Source organism: Misgurnus anguillicaudatus, chromosome 13 (assembly GCF_027580225.2).
Source record: "Misgurnus anguillicaudatus chromosome 13, ASM2758022v2, whole genome shotgun sequence".
NCBI lineage: Eukaryota > Metazoa > Chordata > Actinopteri > Cypriniformes > Cobitidae > Misgurnus > Misgurnus anguillicaudatus.
This window is the reverse complement of record NC_073349.2, coordinates 17,347,515-17,366,101: the sequence shown is the minus strand read 5'-3', so window position 1 is coordinate 17,366,101 and position 18,587 is coordinate 17,347,515. Positions and strand designations below refer to the sequence as shown.

General features: G+C 38.9%; 1 protein-coding gene across 2 annotated transcripts in view; it reads right to left on the bottom strand.

Annotated features, from left to right (window-relative positions):
* The window catches only part of samd11 (sterile alpha motif domain containing 11), an 87,123-nt gene that overhangs the window by 28,289 nt on the left and 40,247 nt on the right, over nt 1-18,587 (bottom strand). For both annotated transcript variants that reach the window (XM_055188727.2, XM_055188726.2), the window contains exons 5-6: nt 12,388-12,497; nt 1,857-1,949 (exon numbers count right to left, since the gene is read on the bottom strand). In XM_055188727.2, coding sequence (XP_055044702.2) covers nt 1,857-1,949; nt 12,388-12,497 — 203 coding nt within the window. The remainder of the gene's footprint in view (nt 1-1,856; nt 1,950-12,387; nt 12,498-18,587) is intronic.

The window sequence follows — 18,587 nt, the reverse complement described above, 5'->3', positions numbered from 1 at the left end:
ATGGCGACGTTACTTTGTAAAGTAACACTACAAGCACATATGTGTTCGTCTACAGAGCGATAAATACAAACAATCAAGAGGGCAAAAGCATTGAGCAGTATTGGTTAAATGGACGATCAGGTAGGTTTGTTACTGCAATTGATTCTGGACTATAAAGTGGCACAATTTTGTAAACTTTGCATTATGGCGCTTTTGCATTGCATGGTACCCCACGGTTTGGTTTGGGTCAGCTCACCTAACTTTGGCTTGGTTAGCTTTTCCATCGAGTTTAGTAACACTTCGAAGTGGGAAGGATTATAGGCGTGTCATTATATTTGTGCTGCCTACTGCTGTGACATCATACAAGTGAGAGCGTTGTTGGAATGCTTAACATTCCCATACATTCATTTATTTCTCAGTTCGCCACAAAATTAAAATTGACCACCACAAATAGATGTTTGCACATCACGTTTATCACTACCTCTGTATCACATGACAGTTTCTGAGCCTCAATTAAGTTGCATTTAAGCATATATGCGGACGTGCGCGACGAGAATGTGCAAGTCTGGAAAAAAACTATTATGGTGTTCCTGATTCTCAACTTGTGGATGTTTTTCATCGCTAAAAGGGAGTTTGGAAACTTATAGCAGAGCACAGATGACAACAGGTTTACTCGAGACAGTGCAAACTAGCATTAAGGTAAAGCTCATCTTTAACATTATAGCGATGACGCTGGTAGTGACGATTCTCTAAGACCAATCAGTGATCTACAGTGTTTTCCCGTCACATTTTGGTATTAGCTCGAGTCGCTTGAAACCCCAACCGAGGTGGTACTAAAAAAAATATCGGGTACTACGTACTGCACCCAGCCCCCAAAAGTAAGCTGTCCTGACCCAAACCGTGGGGTACTATGCAATGGAAAAGCGCCATTAATAAATTCTTGGGCATCACAAACACCTGTAGGTCGGCATTGTTGTTTTGATTATACTCGCACATGACGATAGACTGACTTAACACACACGACCATTATCACAGATTTGTGTTGACAAAAAATACAAAAAAGTTTGTATTTTCAGGACCCCAAAAACCGTTGTTGTGTAAGCGAACAACCGAACTACAAAAACTTTTAATCGTTGTGGTGTATGCGGCACTTTAAATAGAGAATTCATAAAATCTGTGAAGATTAACGTGTGTAAGTGTCAGACATGCTAATTAAAACAAAAATACAAAATTAAAAAACAAAAATACGTCATCTCTCCAGCACTTCATTACAGAACTTACCACAGCCAAAACATAACATCAGCCACCTACAATAGTTATAGATGACTGATGCTTTGACACCACTGCCAATGTTTGCTTTAGCAGTACTGATTTGGTAATAGTCGTGAGGTCAAATCCCCTTTCATTCACAGCCTCAAATCTAGCAAGTCTAACCTTGGCAACAATTTCCCTTTATTGATTCTACAACACCCCCTAAATGGCAAAAACTAGCTGTCTGCGAGCGTGGAGGCGTGCTATAAGTGAAAGCGAGAAGGCCGGAAAAGAGCGAAAGAAGATATGAGATCTAGACTGTGCTATAAAAAATATTTATCTCTGTGTTTAAATCAGGCGAAGCGGTGCCACATATCTACCCCTGTGTTCTCGCTGCAAAGAGCGTCTGCCCGGGTTTAAAAGTGGGGGGAGGAGATATCTTTCTTCCACTGAGAGCGTCTTTCTCCTCCCTCATCTGTTCCTATCCATCCACCCTTTCTCTTCTATCTCACTCCATCTAACCCTTTCTGTTCCCACCTACTTCATCTTACGCACTAAGGTTAAGCAGGTCTAATTGTATCGCATTATAATCACACACACACAAGTTTCTCAAGAGAGGCTCCTACCTTTAGGAGACACGCTGCGGGACTTCTTGCTTTCAGATGGGCACTCGCTGCTGCTGTTGGGGGAGTAGGCTCTCCTCTTGCCTAGAATGTCATCTGTGGGAAAGAAAAAGAAAGGTTGAAGGTTCAGATACGGTCAGACAGTCCCTAAACCCCATGGCATGGGTTCTGTACCTGAATACATGCTGGAGCTGTAAGAGCTACTAAAGATACGAAGAGATGTGAGGGCCCTGTGCCAGCGTGGATGACAGATCTGGTTCTTACTCAGCCATGTGCAGAAATGAGAGATTTTTTGCTTGCTCTCCCCGCTCTCTCTCCTATCTCCAACAAACACACTCCCCCTCTCTCATGAACTCTCTACCTGTGAATCTACCGTGGTTTCTTGTTTTGACTCTCTATCTATCTATCTATCTATCTATCTATCTCACAATCTATGCACACAGTCTTTAGACTGGCCTAACACTCAGTAAAATCTGCAGAAATGACAATAGGAAAGTTGTCAAGAGAGAATAAAAAATGAAAACGCAAGCTGTCCCGACTACGTCTTCTATCAAACTCTTCACTCGCCTCTCTAGCTGTTGTCGCGCTATTACGCCTTCACTCTTTTTTTTTTTAACTCGCTCTCACTCTCAGTTTGCAGTCCATATACAGCTCACACCTTTTGCTAATCTCTTCCTTCCTTTCTTTCACCGTTTCCCCCCTCTCTTTCTCTCTGAAAGACTGGAAGCTGTCTGCACTAGCCTAATGCAGCGCTCTAGTGCGTCGCTGGTGTCTAGTGTACGATTACAGCACCCTCCTCCCCCCCAAACACATCTCAAATCAATATCCTGCTAATCACGCTGGGAGGGTTGCTGCTGAACGCATGATGGTGCATGCATGCAGGAAGGAAGAGACCGTTTGTCATTGCACTCGCTCTCTCACTCTCTCTGCCCTCACGCACCACATGAAGTAAAAAAGTCAAAGCCGCAGAGTTATGCTCTTTCCTTTTTGCCTTATGTTGTTTGTTGCTGTCAGATTCTGTATATCTAATTGGATCGTGAGATACAAGGATTATCCATTTTTATTATGTGGCCCTTAGGAGTACTGAATTAGGTGTGGCTTTGAAATTCTAATACAGTTCATGAATTTGAATAGAGGTGGCAAACAGGATATAGAAATGTAATTTAAATGTAAGGAAGTAGAATTATATAAAAAAAAACCTCATACGTAACTGCTGTGTCAAGGACTGTATCAAGATGAAAAACGGATGTTATACACAAAACATAAAAACTTTACAGTATATTTCATTGTATTCACTGTCAGAAAATAATGATAAAATATGTCACCCAGCAGTCACTGGGACGGTCACGGTTCCCTTAAAAAAGTACAGTGTTGAACCTAAAGAGTTAAATTAGTATCTCAAAAGTACATATTGGTACCAAATGTATACATATTGTACTTAATGGTACATATTAGGACCTTTTAAGGGTATTACTCCAGTTACAGCTGGGGTAAATATTTTGACCATGTTTTCTAACAGTGTTCAATAAATTAACTTTACAATTTTTCTTTTTTGGAGCATGGTGGGGAACTAAATTTAACAAACTTTTGCTATTTACAGTTTTATTTAGCCATCAAACCATATTTTTCTACATAAATAAATAAATAAATATATTTCTACATAAATAAATATATATATATATATATATATATATATATATATATATATATATATATATATATATATATATATATATATATATATATATATATATATATAAATAAAGAGTTTGGTTCCAAAATGAGATAACCTCCATTTTTAAAATTTTTCAAAAATCAAATTTTTTGATTGTGCATTCCAATTAATATCAGTCAAACTGCATTGGTTTGTTTTGATTTAAGCCTTCATAACTAATAAAATACAGCTAAGTAGCACAATAAAACACAATAAAAACATGATAACATGATAATAAACATGTTTTGACAAAAATGTTGTTTGGAACCAAACTCTTCAATACTACATATTAATTTTGTGTTGTGTGTGGTGAGTGACAAATCATGAATACCCCAAATATTGTAATTTTTTTTATATATATATATATATATATATATATATATATATATATATATATATATATATATATATATATATATATATATATATATATATATATATGTTGAATTGATATTAATTGGAATGCACATCCAAAAAACGAGATTTCTGAAAAATTTAAAAAAACGAGTTATCTCGTTTTGCAACGAAACTATATATATATATATATAACCACCGTTTTTTTAATTGTTCAGAAATCTCGTTTTTAGGTTGTGCATTCCAATTGATTTCAATGCAACTGCAGTTGGTATGTTTTGATTTAAACCTTCATAACTTAAAAAATACAGCTAAGTAGCACCATAAAACAAAATAATAACATTATAACATAATAATAAACATGTTTTGACAAAAATGTAAAAAAATGGATTTATCTCGTTTTGCAATGAAACTCTTCATACATAAAATTACAATATTTGGGGTATTCATGATTTGTCACTCACAACACACAACACACAATTAATTTCTCTGTTGTGTCACTTACATTAAATTTATTTTCAACATTTTTAATTTTGTGATCAATTCAACTGAAATCAATTCAGATTGCATCTAAATAAATTAAAAGAAAAATATTCTCATACTTTGTTCAACACTGTTGACCTACGCATACAATATATAGTTATTCTAAAGTTTCATTTTTGCAAAGACACCTTGGTGCCGTAGTACCTGTAGATGCATTTTATGCACCCTCTAATGGAGGCCATTACTACAAATGACCTCACCCTCGCTCGTAAGCCATGAATGAGCTCTACACATCAAAGCGGCATGTAAAATGGGGAGATTCTTGCATGACATCAAAACAGAGAGTAGCTGCACCTTCGTATACATCCGACACAAAAGTACTACTCCTCTTACACGCCCCTCCTCTCGTACTGCCTCTCCACACCAAGAGTTCTGTTCATGCCTCGCTCTGATAAGAGCGCTGGAGAGAGAGAAACGGCGAGAGAAAGCCAAGCAAGCCTGCGCTTGAAAGAGGTTTTGGAGTGGCAGAGCTCGGTCCGGGATTCTTTGTGGGGAGCGAGCTTTACTAATGACGCTGTTTGATGTATTCTCTCAAGGGGGGAAGGCTGTCTATCCCTTTCCAGAGAGAAACAGGGGCCTCTCTAATGGCCCCCATCCCCTAACCTCCGCCCAAAGACAACAACAACACTCCCTCCGTCTGTCTGTCGCTGCTCTTCTCCACTCGTGAGTCTTTGAGGTGAAGAATCTCCTTTGGCGTATTCAATTATTTTCCGTGCTCCGTCTTCACGTGAAGTTCATATGATCGGTGCGCGAGTGTAAAACTATAGCGATCAGCTTTGCCAGTCTATTCATGATCTAAAAGAGCTTCAAAACTTTCGACAAACGAGAAGACGGGTACATAATAGTCATGTAAATCAGTGGTGCCAAACAAGGTGTTCCCCCAGGGGGGGTTAGGCAGAATCAAAGGTATACTTTGAAAACTTTACATTCACAAATTTGTGTTTTAAAATTAAAGCAAAATGTAATGTAAATGTAAACGGTGTTGGGAAACACTCCTATAAACCACATCAATGGCTGCTTTTTGTAGTATCAAGGCTGGCACAGATGATGATCGTCTCTCTGTTTCCCTCTCTTGGTGACCCTAATCTTATAGCCGTGTCTTTCCCACAGGGCTTAGCCATCCTTGCGCTGCTATCTCCATCCCAACCTGTTCTCCAAGCTCCATTGCTTCTTATCAGGCAACTTCCCGCCTGCTGACACTCCCAAAGCTCTGAGCTTCGTCCACTTCCTCTGCATCTTAACCCCCATCTTTATGAAATCAATGGTCCTAAACGGTCACTCAGGGTAAACCATAGCTTAAACGCTCATGCACTTTCCTAAATCCCCCATAATGATTAAACAAACAAACATAATGCACTTGTGAATTTACCTGACTGAGCTTTATGCGGTATGATATGTTTTTGTATGAGATGGGAAAAAAGTGGTGCAGAGAGGAAACCTGGCTCCGGACCACACAAGATCTGTACTTTGCACTTTGGTCTGTAGGTGAAATACTGCACACAAAAGCAGAAAGAGTTCTGGGCCGTAAGGAGGATGCAGTTATTCTGCATGGAGGAGCTGGAGGCGGGATGCAACACTGACTCACTTTCTTTTTCCTCCTTATGAACTTCCACATTAACTATTCACCCACACTTCTCCTGCGTCTATTCATTTGTTGTTCTCGATTGTGTGCTTCTTTCCGCATTTTTACTCACACTTTTTTGGTAGGTTGAGACAGGCTAAGTTTGATTTAAACTTACTTTTGAATACTAGCATTCTGCTTACTGAACACAGCACAGGACTGTGTATACTGTACACCGCCTACTGTTTCTCAAAAAGAGTATGTGAGTTAAAAAAGTGTAAAATGTGCAAAAATAAATGTTTTAAACTTTTGTATGCTACGCTGTGGTCACATGACCTTGATAACACAACATTGGGGTATCATCTTATATTACATAAAATTATTTTATTCATTTAAATACTTTATAAATACTTGCAGTAACTTTGGGAGAAAATGTCTAAAATGTCTATGAAAATCTTATTGGGGAAGAACATAATTTAATTCACTGAAATACTTTTAAAATACTTAAAAATGTATGTAAAGTACAAGTCTGGGGAATGTTTACTTGCGTAAACTTTGGATAAAAATGTGCATCATAGGAAAGATGAAACGTAAAGTTGAGTAAATAGCAGTGGCGGCCGGTGACTTCTTTTTTCGAGGACGCTCGATGCGAAAGTTCGTCACAACATGTATGTAACACGTCATGTGTGTGGTTCGTAATTTCAAAATATGCGTTCGGCGCGTCAAGTGAACCTATGTGCAAAATAAGTGCCTGCTGCAGACGCGTCTAAAGGGTTTGTGATAAAAGAGACGCTCGCGTTTGCCAGATACTCACATAATCTCCTGCGTAATCAGAGTTTACTGTTAATGGAGTGTCTTGCGTGTATTTTGTGAACGTGAGCGTCTCTTTTATCATAAACGGTTCTGACGCGTGTGCAGCAGGCACTTATTTTGACAAAACACGTAATGCCCATAGGATCACTTGACGCACAGAACACATATTTTAAAAACACAAGCAACACACATGACACCCGAACACTTATTTTGAATTTGGGTCCCTCGGATGAGCAGTCATGAGCCGCCACTGGCGAATAGCATTGTGGGATACTACCAGTATCCTCTATTGTCCATTCATAGCCCTCGTCTTTTATACAGTAATGCGTACAGAAACGTAATAAATAAACTAATATAAATAAAAATAAATAAGATAAATAAATAAGAGCTTGTTAAAAAATCCACAGCAGCAGCAACAATACTGCTCTTTCAAGAATATTGCTTGATCTCTCTCTCTCTCTCTTTCTTTCCACATGCTCAAGGGAGAGGCAGGGTTTCAGCAGCGCCTGTCTGCCTCAGGGTCAGAGATTTTAAGGCGGAAAGCCTTTAATACCAATTAAGTGTTGCCTCTTAAAGCTGTGATGCTCACATTTAACACCGAACAGGGAGGCTCGGAGCCGCCTCGTGCCTCAGCTGCGTTACCCAAATCACAGAACAGCTTGTGACGCCAGCACCACCACTAAACCCTCCAGCACTCATCAGACAGCAAGAGGTGCAGAGCCGGGCCAGAGCGCCCGCACAACTTTAATAAAGGGAGGAGAGGGGGGAAAAGATGGATAGATGGATAGAGAAAACGACTAAATGAGCAGAGGGAGGCTCTCGGTTCTCTCCTCTTGAACCTTTTGCTCCCTCCATCTACTGACAGGTTGGACAGGCCATACTCCTTAATTCCCTCTTCTTATTCCTTTAATCTGTCATCTTTATCAGGCAGGGGAAGTGGCGGGCGGCACGACGGAGCCCCAACCTCCAATCAATCTCCACATTACAGCTGACAGAATGGTGCTAATAACTTATTGATCCCCCTGTTTGCGGGGCTCAGCCAGAACTGAAAGGCTGGCATTGATTGGCTATGTGGGGGGGGTGGGGGTGGGAATGAGGGGCCAGCACAGCGCTTCCGCCAGCCCAGAGGATTCGGCACCCCCCGCTGCCGCTCTCCCACTGAGAGCCTTAGGGGAGAGAAAATGAGCGAGGGATGAGATAGGAAAACGAGGGAGATCAAAATCACGAGAAAGAGAATGGAACGAGGCAACAGGGAGAAAAATAAAGACCGGGAAATAAAGAGGTGTCAAATGGATGAGGTAAATGCAGACAGATGCAGAAAATACAGAGAGAGATTATCTGCGGCAATGAAAAACAGAAAGAGGAAAAACACCGTAGGAAGCACGTAAAACGAATAGATTTGTGGACAATGAAACACAAACATCACTGACAGTTTGGTTCTCTTAATCCACTTTTTTATCTGGAGTGCTGAGTTTTTGAAGGAGAAGCTTTAGATACAACTAGATCTGTCAATCAACTAATATTCAATGAATTATGCAAATTAACTGGTGCTGTCCCGTGAACGGGACACCTGAGTTTACTTCAATATTTTGCATGTGGATTTTAATCTATCACAACAAACTATATATCATTGGAAAGGTCTAACAATGTAGTTTTCATATTTCAAAAAAATTGTAATAATAATGCAGTGACCGTAATTTATTAATTTGAGACAAGAGTATGCAGCAAACCGTTGACACCTAGTGGCCGTTGTTGGAAATGATGTTATATTTTCACCTCCAGACACTTCCGTGAAAACCTTTAAAGTGTCTTCTTTAAAGCTCCCATAACACAGCTGTTTCTGCATTTCTGATGTTAATCTGGAGTACCTATAGAGTAGTATTACATCCTTTATATCTCCGAAGAGTCTTCAGTTTAATTAGATTTATAAAAGATAGATTAGCTTTACCGATTCTTTCCGATAACGTACGCAAAAATTAAGAAGGAGGAGTTACTACCGCGGGTGGAGCAAGTACATGCAACACTATACAACACTGTTTAACTTATGATTCACTTCATGTTTGTGTCATTTATATAATATGCATGCGCCTATTTCCAAAATAACACAAAAGTCCTACTTACCGCTTTCAACTCATGTCCTGGTTGAAAATCCAGCGTTAAACAAACACACACGCAAAACTCTGCTGCTACCCCGGATAATAAACTATATCCATTGTTTCCATAATGCTGGCTTTTTTTGTCCTTACATCCAAACACACTTTTCATTCATACCATTGTTGAGTTTTGATATTAAACAAAGCTATGTTGTGAAGTGATGTCTGTAAGTTCTAGCGTCTCCCGCTGATTGACGGGTGGGCCGGGTTTTCCGGGGGAAGTGCCCATTAAAAAAGTGATACGTATAGAAACCCCTGGGCCCGTAATCGATAAAAACTTTCCAAAACTTGTACGAACCCTGGCGGAGTGCATTCGGCACAGAAATACTCTGTAACACGCCCAACTGCTTTTTTGACACTTTGGCTTAAACTGTGTTAATAGTCAGAATGCATTAAATACCATTGAACCACCCCTTTAAAACAAGACCAGGATTAAGCTTCTAGACCAAAAAAATTGCATCACCTTTTCAACCCCCAGACCCCCCCCCCAAACATTAGAAAAGGGCTGCCCCAGTTAAGGGGCTAGCATTTTGAATTAATCACATATACTAATATTTAATGAGAAAAGCACCCAAATAAAGACATTACAGAATAGAAAGCATTGAATAGTCTGTACAAAAAGTGTCGTAATAAGTCAAGTAAAATAGAGTTTGTCCGAACAGGATGTGTTGTTGTATACCATCTGTGATAATTGAAAACTTTTGGTCTATGTACACATGCAGACTGACAGTGGGCGCTGTGTCACGTCTCAATGTATTTCTGTGTCTCATTTCATAAGCACTATGTTATTGTTAAACTTTAGCCCACTGCATACAATGCATTTCAGACCACTGAATTCTTTAAGAACGAGGTAATAAGGAAAATTCCTCATTTACAGTACATATGTTGGGAATGATTAATGGCATCCATTTTTATTCCATCATTATTTAAGCTAAAGTGAATTAACACGTCAAATTGACAGCCCTAATTCAAACACACAAATGCAGAAACTGTACACCGCCTCGCCGGTCAGATACACACAGACACATGTAGACTCTTCTGTCTGCCATTAGCAAACCAAGAGAGAGAAGGGAAAAAAACAAAAACACCTTATACGCCTATTAAGAGTCTCTGGTCTGACCGCAAAGCCACGTTTAGGAGTCTACACAGGGAGCCAGACTAGCTGCCGGCGCCCTGCCCTCCCCCATCCCGCCAGGCCGACCGGCCGGACGGACAGAGGGTGGGAGGGGTGGGGGGGGGGTTCAGTCGAAGCCGCCTCTCCTCCGTCGCTGACGCCTGGGTCAGCTCTCATGTCTGTCCCTCAGATTTAATTAATGGACCTCTCCGGCGCAAAGCAAACCCAGCGCGTCGGCCAGCTTCCTCTCACGCTGCAGTCCTCCCTCCCTCGATGCCATGCGACGCTATGCTCATTCATTTATTTTGTACTTTTCCAACCTTTTCTTCTTCTCTCTCTCTCTCTTTCTCAACCACATAGCCACAGAATAAGTCAGACTTTGAAAGGAAGTAAACGAGACTGTTCGGCAAAACAGAAAAAAGCTGGAGTCTCATAGCTCAGCTGGAAATAAAGAACATTTGGCTCTGCTTTTATTCAAGTTTACGTAAGGTCTGCGTTTTACTTATCGGTCGGTCCGACTTACTGAAACATACCAACTAGTGATGTGATTAAAATATGTCTAAATTAAGTAATGAGCAGAAGTGCTGTTGTACAGATTATTAGCACATGCAGTCTGCTGTCAGGATTTCAATTCAATTTTATTTATATAGCGCTTTTCACAATTGTTAATTGTTTCAAAGCAGCTTTACATTAATAGATGTAGGAAAAGCATAGACAAGCGAGCATAGTAGTAATATAACGTATACAGTAAAGTAGTAAGTTAAGCCAAAGATGGCGGACTCTCCAGAGGATGAAAAAAAACCCTAGGAGAAAAACCCTCCTAGCTAGTCCATGAGGTAAACTCCTAGGAGGAGAAAAACCCCTGAGAGGGATACATATATATTTATATATATAAATACTATCGGGGTATGTAAACGGATATGCGAATTAAACTGGTTCCGCCGGTGGTCATTGGTCAGGCATCGGCTGGGCATCACGTTGAAGGACGGTCAGTAGATCGGTCGGTCAAGATGTGCGTTGTTTAGTAATATACAATAACAGGCCGTATTGTGTAATACAGAAACAATATCACACGTTTTACTGATCATAGCTGTCAACGTTACATTAGATATGTACCTCCAAAACCACAGGCAACCACAAGCAAACATCCTTTTAAGTACAACTGACGTGCGTACAAACAAACAGTCTTGAGTAAATTAATAATTATGGTGACCCATCCTATTGTAACAGTGAACATGATGTCTACCAGACTATCTCTCTACCCCTGGTGAACTCCTAACCTGGCCCAGGATGAGAGGTTCTCTAATTTCACCAGCAGACAGAATTAGACACGCCGGGTGATCAGATTGGACTTGTTTACAGACACGAGTCTAACTGCAGCACCTCTCTTTTACCCGCTTAAACTGATTTTGGTCATCAGCTACACTGCAGGTGGGGTTCACTTGTATTCCCATGTGTCCTGCCCAATTAGGTTTGTTTAAAAAACTTCACATCTTCAATAGATTATGAGAGATTAAACCTGTAGATCTCTAGTCCAGTATCTCTAGGATGTAAACATTTCACATTACAAATAAAAAATGATGCTCTATTGGGAATGGTAACAGTAGTCTTTTTTAGACTAAAATAAAACATAAAGCGAATTAAAAATTTATAAAACTAATAAACAAAATAATTTAAGAGCAACTTCACTGTAACACCAGACAGGTCAAAATGATTCAACTGTGGGTGACCAATAAGATTAGCACACAATATGTGCAATAGTCCGTCTGTTTGGTGTGGGATTAATGACAAATAAAGCTATTTACTGCGAGTAAGCGTGATTTAAGTTGTGTGGAAGAAGCGAAAAAGACAAGAGCATTAAGTAATGGAATAAAGACAGCCACAATGGGACGAGTAATAAGCTTACAGCCCTCAATCATGCAAATTACACCGAATTAAAATACTAGCACGCAGTCTGTGTAATTGTTCTACATCAATCAAAGGATAAAGCATGTACAAACAAACTACTATGCTAATAAACCACTATAATGTAGATATACAGAGAGAGCATAGCAACACATTATACTGAAGTAAAGATAATGCAATACTTCATATTGCAGAGGCGTAATAATCGCATAAGCATTTTTCAATTTCTGTCATTCAGACTTCCTATACCTGTTGAGTGTAATAAAGGCCACAAACACATGGATGACAACATACCAGAACAGTGGTATTATGTGTATCTGATTTTGTTTTGAATGTGTAAATGTGTCCCAGGTATGCCGTCTCTAGGCGTGTCTCACCTGAGTGTGCGGAGGCGAGGTTGAGGTCGGAGCAGGGCTGGCCCTCGGGCATGCCGTGCTGTCGGGTGTGGTGCAGGTTCGAGATGATTGTGGAGAGGTCACTGTCACGACTGCAAAAGATGAAATAGAGAGAGAGAGAGAAGGTGAATATATAAAGCAACAGCAACACTCACAAGTCTTTTGTATTTCCAGCTAAACAAAACTTTAACAAAAAGCCATTTGTTCAGTCCAGTTAAACAGAAATTATCAAACTTACCAATTGAACATGAAAATTTAAAACTAGCCAGCATAAATCCACCATGCACAAACAACTTCAACGACCCAAAAAATGATCAAGCACGTCCAACCTGCTGCACTCCCCAGGTATTCATGTCAGGTTTTGTCCCTTAAAGCTAAGACGCTCTCTGTTGAGAGTTCTTTTGCCCTGCTTCATTGTCTTTTGGATTTTAGGCGTAAAATGAGCACTGACAGACTCCTGCGTCAAGCAGTTTTGAGTTTCATCCAGCCTCATCTTCAACCTAAAGATGTTCGAATCAACGCATTCAAATCATAAGCAGTTTATGAGCTTAAAACCATGTGATTATGGTTTTTATAATCGCACTGCTGAAATAATTCAGGTCTCAGGAGACACAGAAGGTGCAGGGAGAAATGTAATCTCAACAGATCTGTCATTTAACAAAGGGAACCTGCTAAGTGATGAATAAAAAGGGCTGTTTTACCATGTAAAATAAGCTTGCGGATTTAAAGGTGCACTGTGTAGATCTTAGCGACATCTAGCTGTGAGGTTGCGAATTGCAACCAACGGCTCCCTCTCTTTCGAAGCACATAGCCGCACATAGCAGGACAAACATGTCATCGCTCTACACGCTCTGTAGAGCAGTTTGCCCCTTTAAGGGTACTTAATGAAAAATGGCGGCCCAAAATGGCGACTTCCATTTAAGGGGACCCACGGTATGTGTAGATAAAAAATGGCTCATTCAAATGTAATAAAAACTTTACATTTCATAAAGTAAGGTCTTTATGCACCACTGAAAACATAGTTATGTATATTATGTTGCATTTTTTGTCAATAAATCCTCTTAAAATGCACACTGCACCTTTAAATGGACAATAAAATCTGTGTAGAATCTCAGTGATATTTTATGATGCATTTTATCCATTGGTGTGACATCCTGATTAGCTTAATCTGTACTGTTTAGCCCTAACCTTTAGCAGTCGCTCCAGAAAAATGCGATTATGCGATCGCATGATTTAACGCATAATCAGCCAAAGTCCAAATATTTATGCGGGGGCCGCATTTTTTCAAATATGAAGCACTTTCGCAGCATAAGTTGCAGATTTCCGTGCGCAAAATATGCGGAATGACATCAAAAAATCACATATATCTTAGCAAAAAGTTGAAAAATGTTGCATTTACTTCACAAAAGCGCAGCCATGTGCCCTGTTGCCATGGGAACGTTATGAATTGACAGCCCAGTCTCACGGAGTTGCGTATAAATAGCAGGAAGTGTAAAAATCGTGCAAAACATACGCCAAATTCCACTTTGGCGTGCATATGATACGCCAGTCCTTCACATTCACTTAAACGGTGCATCTTTTTTTGTCGTTTTATTTATTGGTTTCTCAAGTTTTGCTATTTTTTTACCATTTTCGCTCGGGTTTAGGGTTAGAAGAACTTTTTGTTATATAAAAATGACATCCTAACCCAAACCCTAACTCTAACCCCAACTCCAAGCGACAATGGCTTAAATATGGACAAAAACATGGAGAAACCTGTATATTAAATAACCTCATTAAGCAAATCTAAAATCTAACCCTAAACCCGCGAAAATGGTTTAAAAACAGAAAAAAATTGAGAAACCAATAAATAAAACGACAAAAAAAGATGCACCGTTTAAGTGAATGTGAAGGACTGGCGTATCATATGCACGCCAAAGTGGAATTTGGCGTATGTATTGCACGATTTTAACACTTTGTGCTATTTATACGCATCTACGTGAGACTGGGTAGGCATTGACGTGATTATGTGACGTGAACATCATTGAAAAGCTGCAAACAGTTTTTACAAGTTCCCGCAATTTTTGCAAGTTCCCGCAATTTCATCGCATAAAATTGCATGAATATCCCGCATATTCCATCAGATTTTTTAAGAAAATGTGCCACAAGATCAAGGATTTTTGCCCGCAACAATCACAAAAAAGCGGCGTTTTTCTGGAAGGATTGCTTTAGCCTCAATTTGGAATCTGAGAGACCACAACCTCACTCAATATTTAAAAACCAACCTAACATTTGAGGATTTTTTTCATAATCTTTTAATCGCCGATTTTAAATGTTTTAAAATATTACGTTATCCCTGGTTCGTGGTCATAGTCCAAACCACAGTAGTCCTTGTGGACTCGTTAAAATGTATATATTTAAATAAGAACAAAACTTTAATAATATCTGCCAGGTCTCTAAACTCCCACTTAGTCTTACTCAAGACCCCAAAAATTAAGCCAGTATAGTTAGTCAGAACAAAACATGAGTTAAAACAGAATGATCAGTTTGGTGATCAGCTGACTGACTGATCGCAGATCAGGGTCGCTATCTTTCCAGCACACTTGTCTCTTCAAGGCCAGCTGAAGGGTTTACAGATTAAGATTGAACAAGGCCGACCTCCATTCCTCCCTTCTCATCCTTTTCTGATTTATCCAACCCTTCAATAACCCTCGTCAGCCCATGTCGTCTCTATAGAAACTGATAGCAGAAGTGTGTCATGAGGGTATTTCAATGCAATCTGATTACAGCTATGATCGCATTATAACGCATAATGATTTCAAATACCCGATTAGCCTTTAGCAAATATCAGATGTGTATCTCTCAGTGCTTGTCAGCTCGTGGGGCGCACTAATGTCAATAGAAGTCTGAGGGACGCTGTCACCGAACTCTCCACTCACTGTGGTGGGGCCGTGGCCCTGCTGTTGGTGGCAGTAGAAATGCTAGTTTTACAGTGTGTAGATTACAGACTAGGCTTCGGTAATGTCAGCCTGTCACACTTACAGTTCAAGCACACATGAATTTATTCTCCATGATTGAACACGGATGCAAAATCTCGTCATTTAAAGAATCCGGAAGACTGGCGAATATTCGACTGTACTGTATGGGACACAGGATCCTTAATCTTATCTACCTACATGAAATATGATGATAGCATCTTCAGATCATATAGGATTAGGTAAAATTTGTGCAATGTTGTTGGTGTTAAAAGCACTTAAAATAAAACTTTTTTTTTAAATTATTACTGATAAAGAGCATGATTACAGAAAATCTTTGTTTCAGTACAGCTAAAGTGCAATTACTCACTTTATTTCCAAGAATAATGAACAGAAAACTTAAATTACATTTAAAGTTGGCAAACTCCTTGATAATAAAATAATGAATGAATAAATAAGACTAAAATAATCAATAAAAGAAACATATGCATTTTTTAATAAATTATCTCTTAATAAATAAAGTGCTTTCACAGAATATACTAAATTTAATGGCTAGGTTTTATCATGGGTCAGTGGTGCACCAGCTCGTCCTTGCCAAAAAGTGTCAACATGCACAAAATTTTAAGTTTACTTAAATTTAAAAATTAAGTAAAATAAGAAGCTTAACCTCAGTAAAATATTCCCACATTAAAATGTATAATGGTACATTTAAAATGTAGACATAAAACATAAATTGTATTGACTGTGCATCAGTGATGGCTTTTGATCGAAGCATCAAAGCATATTACAGTCAAAGTCAATTATAGTTAAAAAGTACATTATATTCATTATAGGGCAAAATGGCATCTGCCTTGTCTTTCTATCCACCCTAATACCCTTGACCCATGTGTTACATTAAAGAAAATATGGCAAACGTCTTTTCTTAAACAACCCAAGCTCTCGCAGAAACTTAATTTAAATCACACATACATTAAATATCATTTACATTGAAATATTATTCACTTATTCATTGTTTGGCAGCAGTGCTATACTATACTACACTATACTCCAAAGGTCCATTTAACCTTTTTCTAGGGAACAACTCTCATCCAAGCTCCTCTATCAGTCCAGTAACAGCTCTGTCTCCCAGCTTGCATTCTGGCAGCTAAGGGAGGCTATTATCCTCGGTGGTAAGCTCACTAGCAAGGACATGTTAGCGGGTTAATTAGCACACTTTTCCCGGTCTGTCCCGGTGAGGGCCGTTAATGAGGCCTCCCACGACCAGTGGGCAAGGTCATAATCAGCGTCAGGGCTGGAGCTAAGACCCGGTCGCCTGAGTCAGCGATCCCTCACAGGGGAACGTAGGATGGACCTGACAGCTCCTCTTAGGACGCGAGCTGCGGCTTATCACGCGTTGAAGACGATCAACATAATCTTTATCTAAACTGGTCAATACCTCTTACATTTGCCTTTAAACCGCAAAGACAATCTGCCCGAGATATGACCCTCTTAGTGAGAGGACAAACACTGTTATGGTCGTCCGTGCATAATATACTAATTAAGTAAGCACGATAATGTAATTTAAAAGATTGTATTTGTGTATTTAAAAAACTAGTCAAAATGAATTAATTTTTACACAATGACACTATAGATTCATTCATTTTATTTTTTATACACACAGTATTACAAAATATGGTATGCTGGGTACCTTATCTTGTGCTTAACAGTTAAATAAATCAAAATGAAAAACAACTAAGGGAATAAAATAAGCAAAACTAAAATAAGACACTTTTAGGTCTGTGCATATTAATATACTATATTAGTTAAAGGTGCAGAGTGTACATTTTAGCGGCATCCAGTGGTGAGGTTGCGAATTGCAACCAAGTCCACTGCTCTCCCCTCGTTTTGAAACGCATAGAGAAGCTACGGTAGCTGCACTGTAAAAAACATGTAATTGACAGAGAAAACTTAGCAAAGTAAAAAAAGTTTGTCCGTTAAGGGCTTCTGTAAAAACATGGCGGTGACTTCCACGTAAGGGGACACTCTGTGTATGTAGATAAAAACGTCTCATTCTAAGGTAATAAAAACATAATGGTTCATTATAAAAAGGTCTTTATACACCCCTGATAATAAAGGTTTGTATATTATTTTGCATTTCTGTCAAGAGATCCTTCTAAAAATTACACACTGCACCTTTAACATTTAAAGTGGATCAAAAAAGTTTTCCTATGACAAGAATAGGTACACATTTGGTTCTGGTTTTATGAAAGGTTTGGATCCACTTCAAATGTTGACTAGTATCAGTGATGCTGATCACAGCTTACATTTTCTTATTTATAACTTTTTTTCTACATGATTTATCAGGTATAACAACAATTTAAGAAAAAAAAGCAGGAAAAATAAGGGAAAATATAAAAATTTTTTAATATGCATTGTAACATTACTGAAATAGCTTAATTTTTTTCTAATCATATGAATTTCATTAAACATTTTACTGACGTAAACATCCCACTGTATGAACCGATTCACTGAAACAGGCCGTTTGAACTGAATTACGAACATGAATTGAACTAACCAACTTTAAACTCTTAACAACTTCTGCTGCTGAAGTTAAAATCAGATATCGCCAGCAAAGCATGAATCAGGTGCATTCAAAGCAGTCAACGCTTTACAAAGACATCAAAATCTCTGACACCACAACGAACAGCAGAAAATCTTTCCGATGCCAAAAAGATACAAGTTTTGCATCAACTGTGTTGTTTGGTAGCAGACGCATTTCCTCACCACAGCGCTCAAATGCACTGCCGAAAGCACTTCCATCTTTTCTTGACATGCGTCTGATACAGGAGCATCAGGTCTATGAGTAGGGTTTGTGGTTGAACATGGAGAAAACCAAGTGCACACCTGTGCAAAGCTTTGCTTGACTCTGTTTGAGCAGAGATTCAAATGTTGTTGAAGCTGTACTATATATATCTATATTATATAGCCACATGATTTTCAGTCATTGTCAGTGAATGTTTTACAACATAAAAACAATAGCATAGCTTCAGACAAATTTGAATAGAGCTGAAAAATCATTACAACTACTTTAAAGGCCATTTTGTTATTTCTAACTACCTTTGTTTGGCGTTGAGGCCTTCGGTCCCCATTCATTATAATGGCACAGAAAAGAGCAACCAGTAAATGTTTCAAAACATGATTGTGTTCCACGAATAAAAAGTTGATTTGTTTGGTCAAAATAGTTTTCGT